Source organism: Cetorhinus maximus, chromosome 30 (genome assembly GCF_964194155.1).
Source record: "Cetorhinus maximus chromosome 30, sCetMax3.hap1.1, whole genome shotgun sequence".
Taxonomy (NCBI): Eukaryota; Metazoa; Chordata; class Chondrichthyes; order Lamniformes; family Cetorhinidae; genus Cetorhinus; species Cetorhinus maximus.
Genome location: NC_135908.1, coordinates 8070571 through 8094158, shown reverse-complemented (window position 1 = coordinate 8094158; position 23588 = coordinate 8070571). Strand labels below are relative to the sequence as shown.

General features: G+C 40.2%; 1 protein-coding gene across 1 annotated transcript in view; it reads left to right on the top strand.

The window, feature by feature from the left end:
• The window catches only part of furina (furin (paired basic amino acid cleaving enzyme) a), a 105627-nt gene extending 86793 nt beyond the window's left edge, over positions 1–18834 (top strand). The window contains exons 14-15 of the mRNA XM_078532390.1: positions 1425–1550; positions 11921–18834. Coding sequence (XP_078388516.1) covers positions 1425–1550; positions 11921–12489 — 695 coding nt within the window. The 3' untranslated portion in view covers positions 12490–18834. The remainder of the gene's footprint in view (positions 1–1424; positions 1551–11920) is intronic.
• The last annotated feature ends 4754 nt before the right edge of the window (positions 18835–23588 follow it).

The window sequence follows — 23588 nt, the reverse complement described above, 5'->3', positions numbered from 1 at the left end:
AAAATTGGCATTAAGTAGTTGATCTGAAACCCCTTTTTCCAATGGCTATGTGTAAATCATAGAAATTACACTACAGAAAGAGGCTATTGTACTGCTGGATCTACCTACTCCTCTATTGCCTTTTCTCTGCTCTTTCCCCAATCCTTTAATATTTTCCAATATGTATTCACTTTTAGATGATCTTGTTTTCGCCTCTTGGTATTTCATGACCTAACAAATACACCATGTAAAAACATTTCTTCAATTACCTCCATCATTCACCTAGTAACGATCTTCTATCCCCATGATACTGATTCACTAACCATTCTGAGACTTCACAAAAGCAAAATGCTGAGGATGCTGAAAATACACCAGAACACAATAAATAGGAGCAGGAGTAGACCATTCAGCCCCTCGAATCAGCTCCCCCATTCAATATGATCATGGCTGATCTTGGACTTCAATACTACTTCCCTGCCTGTTCCCCATATCCCTTGATCCTCTGAGTGACCAAAAACCTGTCCGTTCCAGCTTTAAATGTATTCAGTGATGGAGCATCCACAACCCAGTGGGGCAGAGAATTTCCGAGATTCACAACCCTTCGAGTGAAGTAATTTCCCCTCATCTCAGTTGTAAATGATTAGCCCCTTATCCTGTGACTGTGCCCCCATGTTTTAAATTCCCCAAACAGCAGAAACAATCTCTTGGTGTCTACCCTATCAAGCCCCTTCAGAATCTTGTAGGTTTCAATGAAATCACCTCTCATTCTTCTAAACTCCAGAGAAAATAGATCCAATTTGCTCAGCCTCTTATCATAGGACAAATGGTCCCTCATCCCAGGGGACAGCCTTCTTTGTACTGCCTCCAAAGCAAATATATCTTAAATGTGGAGACCAAAACTGCACACACTACTCCAAATATGGTCCCATCGAATCTCTCGACAATTCTATCAAGACCCCTTTATTTATGTACTCCAATCCCCTTGCAAATCTGAATGAAAACTGAAAATGCAGGAAATCCTCAGCACGTCTGGTAGTATCTGTGGAGAGAGAAAAACAGAGCTAATGTTTCAGATGCTGCCAGACTTGCAAAGTATTTTCAATATTTTCTGTTTTTATATGAAGCAATCTTTTCAATGTTTATGCTCTTAAAAAATTCATCATTTTCAAAACTAGTTTGATCTGTATCTAGATGAGAAAAGATAGCTTAATGGTTAGTGTGCACCTTCATGGAAAATATATTAAAGGGCCACACCCCAACTGGTGTCTTGTTCCCACTTGCTAGCTTTCTGATGCTGATTAATTTTTTGTAAATACAAAACAAATTGAAAGTGTCTTTGCCCCCTTGTACCTCAGTTTTGTTAGATGCCTAGCTGTTGTTGTTTAATGTGCCTGCTCTAACAATGTATAGCAGATTTTTTTGTAATATAGAAACTATTTATTCAGGCACCCTGAGACAGTTTACACTGGTTCTGTATGGGACGGCACCGACTAACTACAGCCAGCAGAAATTGACCAACATCACGCGACCTGCCAATTGCAAGACGCTGAACTCTCAGCAAGTGTGTGCAGGTGAGTAAACAAAAAAAAAAGAAACAGGGTTTGAACTTAAGAGGAATAGAGATTTCTGTCTCGGAGCACCCTCTACAAGCAAAAATAGAAAGCCATTAATATGTATTGAGAAACCCCTAAACTCCTTCCCCCACTAACCTCCCAAAAATAGTAACACAAAGAGTAATTCATGAATGTTTTGTATACCGTTAAGAGAACAGGTTGATATTCAGTTTAATTTGGTTTGACTTATTAGTTTTTTCAAAATGTCAGAAATTAAATGACTAAAGAATGAAAATTCTTTCAAATTCTGTGAAATTGGCATAAATTGGACAGAGCTTGGTGAAGGCTTTCTGTAAATTTACCAGCCTGAATGATTAGTGGTAACTTTCAGTGGTTAGAAGATGCTTAAGGTTACACTTAACTATCATTGGATTTTTTTCTGCTTGTGCTTTTGTGTTTTGGATAAATGTGTTGAGCTCCCAGTAATTCAGAACTGTCTTGCAGCATTATTGGTCTGTCTGGTACAGCTGACCTCCTGGTGCTGACTCTCCCTGTGAAAAAGACCTTTTCATGCTTGAATTTAAAAGGCCAAGCATGGAGATTTGTGGAGTGATTGAGGGTGAGTGGGGGGGGGAAGAAAAGATAATTTACTGTAAACTCAAAGCTATGTTCAGAAAGATTTACAAGTGTATAGTTAATAAGCCTCCTAACAATAGCTGCAGTCTAGGATGAAGTATAAATCAAGAAATTATGGGGGTTTGTAAAAACGTACTGCAATAATTGTGGGTGAGTTTTAATCTTATAGATTGATTCAACAAATTTGCAAAGAGGGGAGTTCATAATGTATTTGGAACAGTTTCTCCAAACAGTACATTGTGGAACCAACCAGGAACAGGTTGTTTCAGGCCTGATAATCTGTAATGAGACATGATTAGTTAATGACCTCACAACAAAGGACCCTCTGGTAAGAGTGATCATAACATGATGGGATTTCAAATTCAGTTTGTGTGAGAAATAAGGTTCTGAAACTAGTGTTATACTCTTGTAATTTCCTTTTAAGTTTGAAGAGAGCATTGGCTGAAGTAGACTGGCAAAATAGGTTAAAAGATAAGGCAATGGAGAAGCAGTGGCAGACGTTTAAGACGATACTTCATAACTCTCAACAAAGATGTAGTCTTTCTTGATGGACTATGCTAAGGATGCACCATCCATGGCTAACTAAGGAAGATTTAAGATTGGGGAAATTTTTAGAAGCCGGCAAATGATGAAAAAATGAGAAATTAGAGTATGATAGAAAATTGGCAAGGAGTATAAAAACAGTCAGTAAAAGCTTCTACAAGCTTGGGAAAAGGAAAAGAGTAACTAAATTGGGTGTTGGCCTCCCAGAGAATGAGACTGGGTAATTAATAATGGGGAAATAAGGAAATGACAGAGGCTGCAAACTAGTATCTTACATCTATCTTCACAATAGAAGACACAAAAAGCATCCCAAGAATAGTAGAAAATCAAGGGGCAAAAGGAAGGGAGAAACTTAAAATGATTATGATCACTAAAGAAAAAGTGCTGGAAAAAACTAAAGGGACTAAAAGACGACAAGTCCCCTGGACCTGATGGCCTGCATCCTGGCATCTTAAAAGAAGTGGCTGCAGAGATAGTGAATACATTGGTTGTAATCAAAGTTCCCTAGATTCTGGAAAAGTTCCAGTGGATTGGAAAATTGCAAATGTAACACCTCTGTTCAAGAAAGGGGGATAGAAAGCAGGAAACTGTAGGCCAGTTAGCCTAACATCTGTCATTGGGAAAATGCTGGAATCCATTATTGAGGATGTAGTAGCAGGACATTTAGAAAATCATAATACAATCAGGCAGAGTCAGCATTGTTTTATGAAAAAGAAATCTTGTTTGACAAGTTTGTTGGAGTTCTTTGAGGACGTAACAAGCAGGGTGGATAAAAGTGTACCAGTAGATGTAGTGTTTTTGGATTTCCAAAAGGCATTCACTGAGGTGCCACATAAAAGGTTAATGCACAAGATAAGTGCTCGTGGTGTTGGAGGTGATATATTAGCATGAATACAGGATTGGCTAACTAAAAAACAGTTGCGATAAATGAGTCATTTTCAGATTTGCAAGTAGCAATGAGAGGAGTACTGCAGGGTTCAGTGCTGTGGCTTCAAATATTTACAATTTTTTAAAAATTCATTCACGGGATGCGGGCTTCACTGGCTGGGCCAGCGTTTAATTGCCCATCCATTGTTGCCCTTGAGAAGGTGGTCGTGAGCTGCCATCTTGAACCTTTTGCAGTCCATGTGGTGTAGGTAAACCCACAGTGCTGTTAGGAAGGGAGTTCCAGGATTTTGGCCCAGTGACAGTGAAGGAACGGCGATATATTTCCAAGTCAGGGTGGTGAGTGACTTGGAGGGAAACTTCCAGGTGGTGGTGTTCCCATCTATCTGCTGTCCTTGTCCTTCTAGATGGTAGTGGTCGTGGGTTTGGAAGGTGCTGTCAAAGGAGCCTTGGTGAATTCCTGCAGTGCATCTTGTAGATGGTACACACTGCTGCCAATGTGCGTCGGTGTTGGAGGGCGTGAATATTTGTGGATGTGGTGCCAATCAAGCCGGCTGCTTTTGTCCTGGATGGTGTCAAGCTTCTTGAGTGTTGCAGGAGCTGCACTCATCCAGGCAAGCGGGAGTATTCTATCACACTCCTGACTTGTGCCTTGTAGATGGTGGACAGGCTTTGGGAAGAAAGTAGGTGAGTTACTTGTCGCAGGATTCCTAGCCTCTGACCTGCTCTTGTAGCCACAGTATTTATATGGCTAGTCCAGTTCAGTTTCTGGTCAATGGTAACCCCCAGGATGTTGATAGCAGGGGTTTCAGTGATGGTAATGTCATTGAAGATCAAGCGGTGATGGTTAGATTCTCTCTTGTTCTTCTAAACTAATGAAGGGACCGAATATATTGTAGCCACACTTGCTGACGGTACAAAATAGGTAGTAAAGAGGATACAAAGAGTCAAAGGGATATAGATAGATTGAGTGGGCAAAAGATTGGCAGGTGGAGTATAATGTGAGAAAATGAGGTTGTCCATTTTGACAGGAATAGAAAAGCAGACTGTTATTTAAATCGAGAGAGACTGCAGAAGAATCTAGGTGTCCTTGTTTACGAATCACAGTCAGCATTTAAAGTAAGTAATTAAGAAGGCAAGTGGAATGTTGGCCTTTATTGCAAGGAGGGTGGAGTATATATAAGTAGCAAAGTCTTGCTAGAAATGTACAGGATATTCGTGAGACCACACCTAGAATATTGTGTGCAGCTTTGGGCGTTTTACTTAAGGAGGGATATATTTGCGTTGGAAGCAGTTCAGAGAAGGTTCACTTGGATAATTCCTGGGATGAAGTAGTTATCTTGCAAGGAAAGGTTGAGTATGGTGGGCCTGTATTCATTGGATTTAGAAAAATGAGAGGTGATCTTATTGAAGCATATGAGACCCGGAGGGGGCTCAGGGAGCTTTAGGGCAGATGCTGAGAGGATGCTTAATCTCATGGGGAAATCTAGAACTAGGGGGCACAGTTTCAAAATAGGCAGTCTCCCATTTAAGGAGTAGATGAAGAATTTCTCTCAAAAAGTCGTTTAATATTTGGAATTCTCTTCCTCAGAGCAGTGGAGACTGGGTCATTGAATATATTCAAGGTTGAGTTAGACAGATTTTTTGATTGACAAGGGGGAGTCTTGGGTTATGGGGAAGCAGGCAGAAAAGTGGAGTTAAGGCCGCAATCAGATCAGTTATGATCTTCTTGAATGGCAGAGCAGGTTCAAGAGGCCAAATGGCCCACTCCTATTTCTTATGATTGTAAGTGTTTTGCCTTAAAAATACCAGAATGAGCATTTGCACTAACTGGGTTAAATTACTACTTGAGTGTTTGGATCTTTAATCCCTTGACAAATGCTGTCATTCTTAAGATTAGAAACCAGCATAAGTTTATATCGGTGATTGCCATGATTATAGTAAGTAAACAGTTACATAGTGAAATAAAATGTTACATTAATTCGTAAGTGTTGTAGCTTTTAGAATTTTTCTTTTAACGAAACCTAGGTGAAAGGCTACCGTTCAAAATGCTGAACACAGTGACTTGACCGATACTCCAGAAAAGGAGAGAAGAAAAGGTCTTTTAGGAAGCAATAATTAGATAAGAACATAAGAACTAGGAGCAGGAGTAGGCAATTCAGCCCCACGAGCCTGCCCCACCATTCAATACTATTATGGCTGATCTCATTTCGGCCTCCGCTCCAATTTCCCGCCCTCTCCCCATAACCTTTCAACCCGTTACTAATTAAAAATCTGTCTATCTCCTCAAATTTATTCAGCCTCCCGGCATCCACTGCACTCCTGAGGTAGTGAATTCCAGATTCACAACCCTTTGAGAAAAGTAATTCCTCCTCATCTCTGATTTAAATCTACCACCCCTTAGTCTAAAAATATGGCCTCTCGTTCTAGAATGCCCCACAAGGAGAAACATCCGCTCCACATCTACTTTGTCTATCCCCTTTAGCATCTTATATACCTCAATTAGATCTCCTCTCATCCTTCTAAACTCTAGCGAGTATAGGCCTAAACTCAATCTCTCCTCATAAGGCAAGCCCCGCATCTCTCGAATCAATCTAGTGAACCTCCTCTGAACCGCCTCCAATGCAACTACATCCTTCCTCAAGTAAGGGGACCAAAACTGTGCACAGTACTCCAGGTGTGGTCTCACCAATGCCTTGTACAGTTGCAACAACACTTCCCTATTTTTATACTCTATTCCTTTAGCAATAAATGCCAAAATTTCATTTGCCTTCCTTATTACCTGCTGTACCTGCACACTAGCTTTCAGCGATTCATGCATGAGGGCACCCAGATCCCTCTGCACTGAAACATTCTGAAGTTTCTCTCCATTTAAATAATAAGTCGCCTTTTTATTCTTCTGACCAAAATGGATAACCTCTCACTTATCCACATTAAACTCCATCTGCCAAATTTTGGCCCATTTACCTAACCTGTCCATATCCATTTGTAAATCTCTTATTTCTTCATTGCAACTTACTTTCCCACCTATTTTAGTGTCATCTGCAAATTTAGCTATAGTACCTTCTATTCCTGAATCCAAGTCATTAATATAGATTGTAAATAGTTGGGGCCCAAGGACCGAACCTTGTGGCACCCCACTAGTTACAGCTTGCCATCCAGAAAAAGACCCATTTATCCCGACTCTCTGCTTTCTGTTGGTTAGCCAATCCTCTATCCAAGCTAATATATTACCCCTAACTCCGTGTGATCTTATCTTTTGTGCAGCACCTTATCAAAGGCCTTTTGGAAGTCCAGATATACTACATCTACAGGATCCCCATTATCCACTTTGCTTGTCACATCTTCAAAGAGCTCTAGCAAATTAGTCAAACACGATTTACTCTTAAAACCATGCTGACTCTGGATTGCATTTTGACTTTCCAAATGCCCCATTACTACTTCCTTAATAATAGATTCCAACAATTTCCCGACAGACGTTAAACTAACTGGTCTATAGTTTCCTACTTTCTGGCCCCCCCACCGCCCCTTTTTGAATAAAGATGCCTGCCAAGTTTGAAAAGCAAGGTAGTGAAGGGTGTATTAAGTGTGAATTTTAACATGTTTCCCTAGGATCAGGCAGCTGTGAGAGTAAAATGTAGGATGCAAATATTTGCAACTTAAGAGAACTAGTCAGGAAAGTTCAGAGGAGTCATCATAATAGTGTTGATAGACAAGGGCAAGTAAAGTTTCACCTGAATGTGAGGGGTGATTGGAGGCTTGTGGTGTAGAATGAAGTCAAACCAACTGAACCAAACAAGATTTCAAGGACCGATGGTTGGGGGATCTGAGAATTTGAACCTTGGTTTGAAATGTAGCTGTCATTGGACAAGAATGCCACAGGTGGGTTTTATATGAAAAATGACGACTCCGGCTTCATCTTGAATCCTTATCATGAAGCAATAACCGTGGGTGTTTAATTGCTTTGAGGGAATGGATTTGACTGGGATTTGAAGTTATTGGTGCACATTGGAGTTGGACAGTTTTACATTGAGGCTGCGTTCATTCTTGTTTTTGACTATTAGCAGCTGCCATATCATTGCCAGTGTTACATGCACAGCATTCCCAGACTATAGAAGTAATGTTCTTTTAATAGTGGCTTGGTAGAACTACAACCTAAATGCACTTAAATTACTAACTAGTTATGCAAACTCCAGCACTGAGCACTGCTGCATTTTGCAGGATTTCTCAAATGATGCTAGAACTGATATTTGCTTTAGATCTTGGGCTCGATAAAATTCCTAATAGAAATAGCACAGTGAGCAATGGCGATTCCCTGACGGTCATGTATGTGATTGGCCTCCCAAAGCTGAGTAAATATGATTTTTTTAAAAATGTCTCAGTGCAGTAATTAGCTTGTTTTTTTGCAGGAGTGGGTCGATGCCCAACTCAGTTTGAGATTTTTTTTTCTATTACGTCTTTTGCTTTCCAACATACTTTAAAAATTCCGCTTGACTGGAGGTCCTTTTTGGTGGGGGGGGGCTTAAATCTCTTCTGCTTTGATAGCCCATTAGAAGGGAAGCAGTTCTTTGTGCTCTGAAAGTGAACATTGATTATACACTTTGCTCTTTGCAGCAAAGTGACCTGTCACTGGTGTCTCAGGGATAAGTTGGCACATTATGGTTGCTGACTATGGACATGATATGACGAGAGCTCTCCATAATATCAACGTTCTGACCAAATACCAGCATTTTGTGCTGATTAAAGTGCAGAGAGGGAGCTACTTTTATAGGCACACATCTCTTTACCCCATTTCTCAAAATATATGTTTACATGTTTAAGATCTTAAATTTTTGGCTCCTTGGGTAGCTTAATAGTGAATGCACATCATCCAGCTCAGAAGATCCAGGTCCTGTCTATACTATGTGTTTATACAGTTGCTCTTAGCTGGACCGCGATAGGGATACTACAATTGAGGTTGATATCTCTGGTCTAGGGAGGGGAAAATTTGGGCACGACTCCTGCTCCTGGTTAATCTCCAGTCTGTGTGTGTGTGTCTGGACATGATTGAGATCAGTTGAAGTTCCCCTGCATGGTTGAATAACCTGTGAACATTTACTGCCTAAGTGCTCACATAATGAATGGTTCCTTGGGCAAGACACCAGAGAAGTGTCTGTGCTTTGCTAAATTTTAACAATTGAGTTAAGCACCTGGATTTTATCAGAAGAAAATAATTGGGAAAATGCTTTGAAAAACTTCAAAGTTTGTCATTTTAATTTATGCACCCTGCTAAGCATTTTAAAAGGCTTCTGTCTACAGTAGGTTGCAGATACAGCTAGTTCTGTTTTTGTAAATTTGTTGTTCGTTGTAACCTGTTTGCTAAATGTTTTGCTGCTAAGGTGGAGCTACATTTCAAAGCCTTAACTTGTTTTGAATTGAATTTTAAAGCGCACAATTATCTGTTTATTGATCCATCAGTGAAAAAATGAATCTGATGTTTTGATCTCCTTTGGAGCCATGCTTCAACGGGGAACATTTTAATAGGTGATTTTAAAAGAAGTTTGCGAGTTTCTTTGAAGTTCACAGGTTATTTTCTCACTTTTTATTTGTCCTTTAGGAGTTAATTTTATAACCTTCTGTTTCATGTCTTTACTTTTTTTTCCCTATTTACAATTTTTAAAATAGAGTAGCTTGATAGGAAAAAACATCCTTATTTTGTGATTTCTTATAAAAGGGAAAAGATCTGTGAAGTGGAGAATCTGGAATGAAAACACAATACGGCCACTGTTAGTCTAGAGAAGATGGCTTAAGACTTCAAGTGTAGACCCTGCATCAGAAATTCTGATGAAGGGTGCCCACCTAAAATCTTATCTTTCCTTTTTCTTTCCTATAATGGATGCTGTAAATATTTCTAGTGCTTTTGTGTGATTTCATGCCTCTTAGGGTTAGTAAGCTTACAATATCTTTTAAATTTTGTACTGAGGATTGGTTGTATCTGGCTTCATTTATTTTTAATTATTGCCCATTCTATTTTTATTTGATACTAAAATATGCATTTGCCCTGGTTTATAGCTGGTGCTCCAGCAGCGCATTTGCAAATTTAGAACAACCTGCAAGTGTTGTTGCCAAGCTCATTTAGTACACCATTGGATTTCTTGTTAGTGCTCATACTTCACACTAAGTTCACGTAATCTGCTGTTTTATACCAGGGCTGTTATGCACATTGTAATTTTCTGCTGCTAAGGTGGAGCTGCATTTCAGTTTGTCTAACATTTTAGGGGACACAGTGCAATTTTAATACACTTAACCTCCGACTGTGTTTGTTTATCGTGAGTTTAATTGCTGGTCACAGGAGTGTTCATAAATGATTAGGTCAGAAGATAATGTGAAATAGACACTTATGCCTTGAAGTGTGTCATCCAAAATGATCTGAAATGTGAAATGATCTTTCAAAACTTGTATATCTACAGATTTGCGTCAATAACCTTTGAGGAGAGGAATATGCTTAAGTCAGCATAATTTAACATATCGAAACACTGCTTGTTGGATGTGCCTTATAATTTCTCTTGCTATTTTCTTTGGTTTCATGTCTGAGATGCCCTTTGGTCTGTGGTCTGGAGTTTGCCTTTACCTACCTAATATCCTAGATGGCTGAAGACATAGCTGTTGGGTGGGCTAAAGGGGAGGAGGCAATGTACAAAGACAACAGTCAGAAACAGGTCTTGGATGGGTTATAGGGCTGGAAGAGGTAACAAATTTTTGGCGGGGTGTTGTAACACCATTAAAGGAAATAAACTTAGGTAATTTAATCAATAAATGTATGTAAATGGAAGCAATGACTATATGACTGGGAAATGAACAGTTGCAAATTGTTAATAGAAAGTTGACTTGCATCTCAAGGGGTTGGAATTTGAAGCGAGTTGTACAGATTTGTAGATCTCATTTGGAATACTGTTCAGTTTTGAGACCCAAACATCAGGAAATAACTTAAAGGATACAGCACAAATTCCCTAGAATGATACATGCTTGAAGGGTTAGATTGCAAGGAGAGGTTGCATATATTTGTTTTGTATTCTATTTAGAAGTTTCTATCTATTTAGAAGTTTAAGGTGTCATCTCGTAGAGGTGTTTAAAACAGTTTCTCTGCATCCACCCAATTGAATCTCTCTTCCCTCTTGCGGGGGAATCTGGAACAAGAATACATAATAAAACTAGGCCATTTAGGTATGAAATCAAGAAACAGTTCTTCAAAGAACACTGAAAATCTGGAACTCACTCCCAAGGTCTGGATGCAAGGACAGTTGGAACTTTTAATACTGAGAGGGGTTTTTGTTAGGTAAAGGTGTCTAGGTATATAGAACTAAAGCAGGTAGATGAATTTGAGATACTGGTGAGCCACAATGTAATTGAATGGCAAAACAGGGTTAAGGGGCTGAATAAACATACGAATTAGGAGCAGGAGTAGGCCACTCAGCCCTTCAAGCCTGTCCTGCCATTCAACAAGATCATGGCTGATCTGATTGTAATCTCTCTCCACATTCCTGCCTACCCCCTGAATATGAATGGCTATTTCCTGTTTTTTTAGGTTTAGTTGAATTGAATGTGAGTTCCCTCAATATTAATCTTTAAGTGGCTAGTTGTTGACAATATGCCACAATCTGTCTTTTGCTGACTCTTTCAGGTTGACTATTCAACTTGAATAAAATATGCAAAATCTGGTAGAAATTAAAGGCCTATGAATAATGCATTTGTATGCAAATAAAGCCATTATACTTCTATTGTGTTAAATGGCCTAGCCCCTTCCTCAACTCCTGACTGGATGTAATGTCAATAGTAGCTGTATCAAAATCAACTGTGATTTAACCTGGCTTTTAACCCTGTGTAATGTAGCAGAAAGATAGAAGGTAATACCATAATGAACCTTAGACTAGAATGCTTCATTCTTGTTGCTCCTAATTCTGCACCTCAAATTGCATTCTCCTCTCACCAATGCTTCAGCTCTATACAGTTCAAAATATTCTGACTCAACTCAATTTTGAAAGGTCAGCATCTCTAGTTGTTTTAGCTTATCGTTCAAGAGAACACAGTAAAAGTGGGTGTGAAATTTTGTTTAAAATTTTGTACAGATTCCTCAGACCTTTCCAGCCTTCAGTTGTTAAATCAAAACTAATCGTATCAACTGTGAGTGAGATGTTAGATCCTGTTTTATTATTAAATCCAATTAAGGAGTATATATTGTCTGAATTTCTTTGCCTCGTCTGTTTAGAGCTTCACTATAGTTGAAAGGTTATCACTACTGAAATTGTTCCTGAAGTATTTGTTTCTCTCCTATTCTGTCTTCTCAGAATGTGAAGATGTGTTTTTCCTGCATCAGCAAAGCTGCGTGGAAAAATGTCCACCTGGCCTTTATAAAGGACTCATCGATGGTCCCTTGGAAAACAACATTGAATCTCCACAAGTTTTGGGCTGCCTTCCTTGTCATGCTTCTTGCCGCACGTGCAATGGGTTTACGGCCAATCACTGCCTTTCTTGCCTGCCTCATTCACGCTACAATGAAATTGAGTTGAGCTGCTCACCCCAGATGCAAGTCAGCAGAGAATCTCCCCTGGAGAAAGAGGAAGTTGTTGAACCGCTCACTGAATCACATGTACCTATATGGTTTGCGTTGACCATCTGTGCCTTCATTATAATGGTATTTTTTATAATATTTATAGTTCTTCAGGTCAGGTCAGGATTCCAGTTCAGCAAAGTGAAAGTCTACACTCTACAAAACGGGAAAGGGATTATATCTTACAAAGGAATTTCTGACACCTGGAAAGATGGGGATTTATCCGAATCGGATTGTGAAGAATGTGATGTTGAGGGCCGAAGTGAGAGAACAGCATTTATAAAGAAGATACAAAGTGTCCTCTAATATTCCTCTTTCAAATGTTCCATCCTGTTGCTAATGAAGGGTTGTGTGTGTTTCATTTTCATGGACTTCTGAGAAAAGTGTCTTTAGGGGACAAGGAATCCACACACCCATTTTTATCTGGAAGGTGGGTGTTTGAAATGATGTTAGACACAATCCCTCATAGCTGAACTATTGACAATACTGGAAATTGGGCATTTTTCACAGCTCTTAAGAAGTAGGTTGGCGACCCTAGTTCCCAGCAAAACCTGGTCAGGGCCATAGAATGGTAAAGTGGAATGTTTTTTTTTAACAATTCAATATTATATAATGGGTAATAATGAAAATTTTGAGACTCCCAAAATTAACAAGAACATTCTTGAAATTTCAGTTTAGAAGACTTTCAGAAAGTTGTTTTAATCACAACATGATCGAAGGGGACAGAAACTTATGTTTGGTAACACATCACAACCAGTTTTTGAGTAGAAATATTGTTAGTTCCAAAGGGTACCATTTTTGCACTTTAAATTTTTTTAAAAATCCATCCCTTAAAAACACTCTTGAATTGTAATTGAAGTTTGAATTTTTTTAAAAAATTCTCTCCATGTAGTCATTGACTCATTGGGTCACTCACTATAGTGGGCTGAGGTATCCGGACCAGTAAGGTCTCTGATTCAAACCCTAGTCTGCATGGCTATGGCTCGGTGCACTTGGTTGGGGGCTGGTGGGTGAGCTAGGGAGGAATGCAATCAGCCAGGGTTCGTTCTATGCCTGCTAAAAATGTCCATGTGAACATCTGAGTCAAGTATGGATTTGGCATGGTGACCTCCATGGCTGACCAAACTGATAACACTTCCTATCAGAGCTTAGATGTGAAAATTGGCACTTGAGTGAGGTACCAACAAACTGACAGTCACCTGTGAACCTGTCAGCCAGCAACAGCTGCTTCAGGAGAGGAGGGAAGTAAAAATATAATTAATTTGTCAGCAAAAACATCACCTTCCAGAGCAGATTGCAAATTGGAGTCTGGCAATTTTGAGGCAAATAAAATAATTAGATAGTGAAAACAAACCACACTAGAATTTTATATTTGTTTTATGCATGATCTGAACAATTCACTTGTAACCCAGGGAAGTGGTGATGCACATACAAATATACTTGCAACCTGGAGTTCAAATTGAGGCTGGGGTCTCTCTCTGTATGTAAGGATTTTATGCAAAGTGACTGGCCCTAAATAGCATGAGGCCTATGAGGCCAAAAGCATAAGCCCTCCTACCAAATTGGAGATCTCACCTTGAAAAACCAGAGGCTGGTATAGGAAATGGAAAAATGTCATTCTAGTGCAGTCGGAGGTGCTTTTGAGGTTAGTGCTGAAGTACATTATTTGGCCAAGGAAAAGAGACCTCATGCGACCTAACTTAAGAAAACATTTAATTTCCAAGCAGTAACGAACCACTTTGGGCACAGAAGTCGTCCCCTAAGTAGTATAAATATTTATGCACATCACTTTACTTACTGAGGTGTTGGTGCAACTCACCTCAATAGCACTTTGTACCAGAACTCCTGCTATTTCAGTGTCATTTTCAAATAGTGTCTTCCAGTTATTTTAATTGAAGGATTTTGCTATAAGCATACTACATATTATTGGTCAGAGAAGTCTGATCAGGAAAAGCTGTCACAGCTGTTCTATAAAGGAGAACAAATAGAGCAGGCTGAAGTTGGGCGTTAAATGTGATTAATCTAAAGTCACGTTTTCTTACTGCAGATTGCATCACTGCATTCAGTTTGCTATCCAGGATTTGTGGATACAAATATACTTTGTTGAACTGTTTCAGAATATGCACCAAGCTGCAGGACGGAGTATTATTTAAGTATCCTTTCATTTTGAGGAAAATACGAATGGGGAATGGATAACATAAAGGGTTACCTCTGGCACCTGAGTGCTAATCCAGCCCGGACTGATGTGATGGGAGTTTCTCCAAGTTGTAAAGCCCTTGTTTGAAATGAGCCTGGTTATTTTCAAATTAACCCTTAAGTGAGCACAGACGCACAAAGTGCCCTTAATTTGGTGTTAAATTGGCAATCTAATTCAAAGGTCACAGGGTGGCTGATGGGGGAAAATGTCACACTGATATAGTGTAGGCACTGCTATTCTGGAGCTGAGGCCAATTGAAGGGATAGTGTAGAGGGAGCTATGTCTGACCTGAGAGTGTTTAACATTGGCAAAGACTATCTAAAATGGAGAAAGTGTTCCACTTCCAAGCATCAACCACTACAAACATGAACTTCACAAAAACGTACCTGCTGATGCATAAATCTGGACACAAGTAGAGAAACTGAACAATCTTAGACAGGGTCCATTCTGAACAGTTTAATAGAGTCTACCCTCTGATCAGTGTTGCTACCTCCTTAGTTAAACCTTAGACACAAATTTTAGTTTTCCCCTTTTACCATTGGTGCCTCCTTACCTGAGATGGTTTGCTGTGCTGAAATTTGTGGATATTAGCTGTGAAAAATGTTTATCTTCTCTGCTGTATGTCTGTATAAAAAAAATACAATGAGCACAAAACATTGGGGTGGGTGGGAAGTCTTTTTCTTCAAGTGGGGGTATTAAACTGAAATGGGGCTTTGGGACAGAAAATCCCTCAGACTATTGAAACCCTCTCAGGGTGATTCACTGATGACATCAAGGCTTCCTTCAATGAAGCAAGAGAACTGCCTCAGAAGAATAGTCTTTTTTAAATTGTTATTCTTGATTTTATAATACATCAACAATTATGGATAAAAACATTGAGCATTTAAAAGAAAAACTTCAGGGCTGGTCAGGGAATAATCTTACTCTCAGAACTTGGTTGTATCTGCTATAGATGTTTTTCCTAGCCTATGCCTAGTTAAATGATCCATTTGCTCTATATTTGTAAGTGGATGACTAACCTTTTTTCCCCCAATCAGTTTGTCACCAGGATTATGTAGCATACCGGCATACTTACACACTACAGAAAAAAATCAAAGTTAAACCAACATTTCAAGGCTGTTCTATACTCTTAATTCATCACCTCAGATTGCTCCCACTGTTACCCTAGCCAGTGACTAACTTGTTCCCTTCAGTAATTCATCCTATTGTTGCAACAATGCTTTCCCTAGAACACCAAGTCTACAGGGACAAAATCTCTAATGCTCAGGCAGGTGGGTTTTTTCCCTCACGGTTCAAGTGGGCCTCTCAAAATTTCACACACCTAAACCCTGTTGGGAAAATTATGCATTTACACAACTTCATATTACCCAAGTTGAGTCATAACTGTAAATGCTGAGTTACTGGTTTTACCTGAATTAGGGTAGGAGACTGATTTCAAATTTGTCAAGTATAGAGATTTTGAGGAGGGTTTAGGGTGGAATAAATTGTTGCCTTCAGCTAAAATTGAAAGAATATTTTTCCAGTGGCCAAGTAGAATTTAGGTGAACTTTAAACACCAAAATGCTCCTTTTAACCGGGATATAGGAGTGTACTTTGGTTGGGGAGAATTTAATGTTAGGCCGATTTTATTTTGTTCTGCAGGATAACTTGCTATTTGGGAGTGATGTCTTCAGTGAAGCATTGTGCTTGCATCGTAGCTTTGCACATGGTTCTAACAAGCCACACGAAATGGAGAGATTCTTTTGGATCTTGTCTGAAACCTGCCATTACCCATGAGCTGTTTTCAGGAGAAGCCCTGTCCTTGATAGTTATCCTTTTCAGTTGAACTAAGCCAGAGCAGCAGTTGGGGTGCTATATTTGGCCTCAGTGCCCTTACATCAGGGATACTGAAAAGCCTCCGCCGGTCCTGCTCCTGATTGTTATCCAGTAGCCCCCACTGGGAAGTGCATGTGTGGGAATGTCCATTAAGGATGGGACTGAACTTGGCTCTGATGCTTTCTACAGTTAGAGACTGCTAACTTTCATTGGACTTTCATATGGAGAAGGTCCACCTCAGTTAGGTATAGCAGGAAAACCAACCCCAATAAGAATTGACACATTCAGGAATTGAGGGCAGAAAGATTACCATGGGAACAAAAAATCATTTATTTTGATGCTTTGTGCAAACCATGTTGAACAAATGGGGTTTTAAATATTTAAAGTTTTTCAGATGAAATGAATAGAATTTGCCTTATTAAGTCAGTCAGGCTTTTGTTATAAAAGTTAGCCTATTCTGTAAACCCCTGAGGGTGTCCTGTATGGTTTAGCAGCCTTGCTAACATAATTCCTGATTGTGTTATCTATTGACTTTGCACTATATGCACAATATTCTCTCCCCTTCTATTATTGTGAATCTCGAGCACTAAATCAGTGTTGCAAAAGCATTGCTGAAATCCCAGGTGTTTAAGCAGTGCTGGTTCGTTCTGGCTTTTTTGAACTTGAGTAAAGTGATGGCACCATGTGACTTTTATTTTAATAAAGCAATATGATTATGGGCCTTGGTGTTGGGGGGGAGATCTATGATTGTTAATCAATGAATTTATGAAAATAATTGTAAATAATTGTAATATATATATTATAAACCATGATTTCATAATATGCAACCTCTTAATGTGTAAAGGAATTCAGCAGTACGTATGCTTCCATCAGGGAAATCCTGAGTTGAATTGATTGTCCCGGTGCTTTGGATAATGAGAGGAAATGACTTTGTCTGTTCTGCTGCTTTGTTTTTGCAGTGCATTGTGGGATACTTGATGGGGGTGGGATGGAGGACAAGGGCCACAGAACTAAAAATTGTGCCGTAGCAGTCTTCTCTTGTATGGGTGATCTATGAATCCTTTACAGATCGCTACACCCAACTTCCATCCCTATCTGTATTGCACCCAATCACTCGGTTTGGTGCCGCGTTTCTCTTTCCTGCAAGGCACGACTATTTTCCATACTGTGCTTCAGATGGGAAAGGAGGGGATAATCTTGCCTGTTGCAAGTGACCAATTTAGACTCTATGAACTGTTCCGTCCATTCCCAATACATCTTTTCACAATGTTAAACCGCTCCAAGTTCCCATGTTGTCAATGCACTTTAGACTGCCTTATTTTTTGATGAACCCCCAGATGGTTTGCCCTGTAAATCACTATTCTGTGATATTCGTTCCAGCTTTTTGTGCTCCTACACCCACCATGTTGAAACACCAAACCAAAATCATTTTTGGAAGGGCTTGGGAAATAGCTGGCGAAATAACGTAATACTGTTCTGGGTGTTTCTTTTTGAAGAAATTATTGACGCACTAGCATACAAAAAAATGTTGAGGATGGAGGGATTAATCTGGTCATTTTGACTGTTTTGCACAACTCTTAATGGTGACACTTTATTGTGCAAAACTATAAATGATTAGTCATAGTTATGCCAGAGTGCCAGGGTCTTTCTAATTGATTTGGCAATGTGCTTGTCGCCATTAGTTTTATGCATTTCTGGTGATTAATCAGTCACAGATAACCTTTGTCCTAACTAAGTAAAAAACCAAGTGGCAGAAACGTTTGCACATTTTGTTGGAGATTAAGTGTAGTTTTAGTTCATAAATGAAAACACTTCAGTGGATTACTATGTTCTCCTCTTCCCCTTCCCTCTCGCAATTTGTAGCTGTGTTGCACTAATATATTTTATCATTCCAAATCTTGTCTTATGCATTAACCATTCACAAAGTTGTCTTTAATTGAAAGTACTATTTAAGAGACTCTCCCAGGGGCTTGGCAAGTGAAGGCATTCTGCAGAGTAGCAGTGAACCATACAAACGAGAAGGTATTTTGTTTGATTCTCAATCTGTGCTGAGTCATTAATTTCAGGCAAGGTGAAACTGCAGTTGACCTCTGAATCTGAAGATGAAGATGGTGAAATTAGAAGAGGAGCACATCAAGCCATATTCTGGTACTTGCCATGGTAAAACAGCCCATCAACTCCCTTTGCCTAAGCTTGTATCTGAAGACACTTGCCAGAAGACTGGAAGCCAGCTACCACCTATTGAACCATACCCTAATGTGAGCCAAGCCTTTGGGAGAGATGGGGAGAAAATTAGGGAGGAGGTGGGGGATATAAGAGAAATGTGCAGCACCCAAAACCATTCACAAAATTAAATTGAAAGGGCTACATAAACTCAGTTGCAGTTCTTATTCCACAGTGCAATGCATTAAAACATGAGAGATGCTGGCTGCTTGCTGTGATGTGAAGTCCAATTGCTATAATGCTGATATTGTGGATGATTTACTAAGTGAACAGACATATTTTTGTACAATATTATATAGTGCACAGTAATTTTCTTGTAATATAAAATTGCTTAAAACAAATTACTCTTATTTAATGGATGTGGAAATATTGTCATAGATCTACTTAAAGAAATTAAAGACTGTTTCAAAGCAAAATGATGTATTTTTTTTCCTAATGTCAAGTCTTTTCAGGAAGATGTTTTAAGTCTTTACAGATCACCTGTGTATTTTAAAAATCTGGACTTTGTAATGTTCCAATTAACAACTGTGCTATAGCTTAGTCAAGAGCTCTGATGTCACAAGAACTTCTGTGCCACACTGCACCAATCTTGGAGTTAGGCTGTGGGCAGGTGGAGTTGTAACTCCTTGGATTGCAGGATGTGTTCGTTATATAAGACAAAAACCAAAAGGCTCGGAAGAGGGCGTTAACGACAATCAGCTTTAAATATACTCTTTCTGCATTTGGAAATTTTTGTCTGGAGAAGTTGAAGATCCTTTCAATCTGTGTCTCCACAGGGGTACAATGTGATCTACCAGAGTTCAAAGAAAATTTCAAAAGTACTAGAAATGGAGAAAAGGCAGGTTTTTGGAGCAAATTTCACTTTTTTGTCATTGAATAAGGCTGACAGGTAACAGAGCAGGTAAATGTAGCTTAGACAGATTAGCATGATCTAATAGAATGATGGACCAGGTTTGATGGCTGAATGGCCTACTCTTGTTCTACTCTTGGCCTACTTGTTAAAATTATAGTGTGTACAAACAAGAGCTTTGGGAACAGCAGAAAGCCAGCAACCATTCCTTCTTCTTATATCCTTTTTGCCTCCAGAACTAATTGAACTAATTTAAATTAGTTCTTGAACCTTTTATATGCTTAAATAGCAATTCATATAAACACAGCCTCTATATTTAACAGGTATCTCACCAATAACTCTGTTGTAATCCAGATATTGGATGCAGAACAGAAACAGAAATACCTGGAAAAACTCAGCAGGTCTTGGGTCATGAGGACTCGAAACGTCAACTGTGCTCTTCTCCACCGATGCTGCCAGACCTGCTGAGTTTTTCCAGGTATTTCTGTTTCTGTTTTGGATTTCCAGCATCCGCAGTTCTTTGCTTTTACCTATTGGATGCAGAACTTGGAAGATGAGTAATTGCATTTTTATTTCTTCTCAGAAATGAATGTGTCCAGAATTGTTGAGAGATTCAGCTCCATCTGTGGATGGCTCCTGACTGAATATTTCCTTAAATGTATTCATGCTACTCAGTGGGGTCGAGTTATCACATGCCGCAGTCCATGTGGAGCCATGTGCCAGCATAATCTTTGAGGAACTTGAATAAATCCTTGACTGGAGCAGGAAAGCAAGAATAATGTAGATCGCCTTTTGGGAGAGGAGCTAGCACTGTGGATTAGATGGGCTGAACGCCCTGTTGGAATTTCTGTTAGTTAACCTGTGCCTTGGCTGGTTCCTTTTGAGCAGTGAAAAGCACAGATCAACTTCTGGCCTCTGCCCTGGAAAGAAAGCCTTTTAAACCCAGGCAAATTAATCTTGCGTGCTCTTTCTTATTTGCCCCATTATTGAATCTAATGGGCCTGGAGTTTTAGAGTCATAGAGATCTACAGCACAGAAAAAGGCCCTTTGGCCCATCGAGCCTGCGCCAGTCAAACAAGTACCTAACTATTCTAACCCATTTTCCAGCACTAGGCCCATAGCTTTGTATGCCATGGCATCACAAGTGCATATCCAAATACCTCAAATGTTATGAGGGTTTCTGCCTCTACCACCCTTTCAGGCAGAGAGTTCCAGATTCCCATCACCCTCTGGGTGAAAAAATTCTTCCTCGCATCCCCTCTAAACCTCCGGCCCCTTACCTTAAATCTATGCCCCCTGGTTATTGATCCCTCCACCAAGGGGAAAAATTCCTTCCTATCTACCCTATCTATGCCCCTCAATTTTATACACCTCAATCATGTCACCCCTCAATCTCCTCTGCTCCAGGAAAAATAATGCCAATCTATCCAATCTCCTCATAACTAAAACTCTCCAGCCCAGGCAACATCCTAGTAAATAATCTCTCCACTCTCTCTAGTGCAATCCTTCCTATAATGCAGATTCCAGAACTGCAAGCAATATTCTAGCTGTGGCCTAACCAGCGTTTTATACAGTTCCAGCACAACCTCCCTGCTCTTATATTCTATGCCTCAGCTAATAAAGGCAAGTATCCCATATGCTGCCTTAACCACCTTGTCTACCTGTCCTGCTACCTTAAGGGACCATGCACACTAAGGTCCCTCTGATCCTTGGTACTTCCCAGGGTCCTACCATTCATCATGTATTCCCGTGCCTTGTTCTGTCCAAGTGCATCACCTCTCACTTATCTGGATTAAATTCCATTTGCCGCATATCAGCCTGTCTATATCCTCCTGTAATCTAAGGCCTATCCGCCTCACTATTTATCATCCCACCGATTTTTGTGTCATCCGCAAACTTACTGATCAACCCTTCTACATTCAAGTCTAAGTCGTTTATGTTTACGACAAACAACACCGATCCTTGTGGAACCCCACTGGACACAGGCATCCAGTCACAAAAACACCCCTCAACCATCACCCTCTGCTTCCTGCCAGTCAGCCAATTCTGGATCCAATTTGTCAAATTGTCTTGGATTCCATGGGCTCTTACCTTTGTTATCAGTTTCCCATGCGGGACCTTATCAAAAGCCTTGCTGAAATCCAAGTAGACTACGTCAAATGCATTGCCTTCATCTACGTCACCTCTTCAAAAAATTCAATCAAATTGTTCAGACATGACCTCCCCTTAACAAAAACCATGCTGACTGTCCTTGATTAAGCCCTGCCTCTCCAAGTGTAGATTAATGCTGTCCCTCAGAATTACTTCCAATAGTTTCCCCACCACTGAGGTTAGACTGGCCTGTAGTTCCCTGGTTTATCCCTTCCTCCCATCTTGAATAATGGTACCACAGTGGCTGTCCTCCAGTCCTCTGGCACCTCTCCTGTGGCTAGAGAGGTGTTGAAAATTATTGCCAGTGCTCCAGCTATCTCCTCCCTTGCCTCACTCAACAGCCTGGGATACATTTTATCTGGGCCTGGAGATTTATCTACTTTTAAGGCTGCAAGATCACTTAGAACTTCCTCCCTTTTTATGCTAATTTCTTAATTATATCACAGTCCTCCTGTCTGATTTCCATACCCATGTTGTTCCTCTCACTTGTGAACACCAACACAAAGCATTCATTTAGAACCCTACCTACGTCTTCCAGCTCCACACACAAATTACCACTATTGTCCTTAATAGGCCCTACTCTTTCCCTAGTTATCTCCTTTGTTTTACCTGTCAATGTTTTTTCATGCCCCCTTTTTGCTCTCCTAATTGCCTTAAGTTCTCCCCTACACATTCTATTCTCCTCTAGGGCTTCCAGTGTTTTGAGCCCTTGGTATCTGTCATAAGCCTCCCTTTTTCTCCTTATCCAATCCTGTATGTCCCTCGACATCCAGGGTTCCCTGGATTTGTTGGTCCTGTACTCTCCCTATTTCCTTCTTGAATGAGTCCCACTGTTCTGACGCAGAATTACCTAAAAGTAGCTGCTCCCAGTCCACTCTGGCCAAATCATATCTGATCATATTAAAATCGGCCTTCCCCCAATTTAGAACTCTAATTTCTGGCCCATCCTTGTCCTTTTCCATGACAACCTTGAATCTAACGGAGTTATGATCACTATCTGCAAAATGCTCCCCCACTGATACCGCTACCACTTGCCCAGCTTCATTCCCTAAAATTAAGCCCAGGACCTTCTACGTACTGACTTAAAAAGCTCTCTTGGATGCATTTTAAGAATTCTGCTCCCTCTAAACCTATCACACTATGACTAACCCAATTAATGTTGGGGAAGTTGAAATCTCCCACTATTACTACCCTATTATTTTTACATTTCTCTGAAATTTGCCTACATATCTGCTTTTCTATTCTCTCTGACTATTTGGGGGCCTATAGTACACTCCCAGCAATGTGATTGCTCCTTTTTTGTTTTTCAGTTCTACCCATATGGCTTCATTTGAGGAGCCTTCTAAGATGTCATCTCTCCTTACTGCTGTAATTGATTCCTTGATCAATATTGTGATACACCATCCTCTTTTACCTCCTTCCCTGTCTTGCCTGAAGACCCTATATCCTGGAATATTAAGCTGCCAATCCTGCCCCTCCCTCAACCATGTCTCTGTGACAGCAATGACATCATACTTCCATGTGTTAATTTATGCCCTCAACCCTTATTCATCAGACTCCTTGCATTAAAATAAATACCATCCAATCTTGCCAAGTTCCCTTGTGCTTTAACTGGCCTATAGTTTCTATGCCTTCCAGACTCCCTTGCTCTCTCTTCTAATTTTGGCTGTGCATCTCCCCTGCTGAACCTCCTCTCAGGATCCCATCCCCCTGCAAGTTAGTTTAAACCCTCCCCAACAGCACTAACAAACCTCCCCGCAAAGTCCCATTCCGGGTCCGGTGCAACCTGTCCATCTCATACAGATCCCACCACCCCCAGAAACAGTCTCAATGTCCCTCCAGCACCATCTCTCCAGCCACGCATTCATCTGGACTAACCTCCTATTTCTATACTCACTAGCACGTGGCATCAGAAGTAATCCAGAGATGATTACCTTTGAGGTCCTGTTTTTTAATGTTTCCTAGCTCCCTAAATTCTGTTTGCAGGGCCTCATCCCTCTTTCTACCTATGTCATTGGTACCAATATGTACCAAGATCTCTGTTTGCCCTCTCCCTTTAGAATGCCCTGCAGCTGTTCAGTGACATCCTGGACCCTGGCGCCAGGGAGGCAACATACCATCCTGGAGTGACATCTACAGCCGCAGAAATGATTGACTGTTCCCCTTACT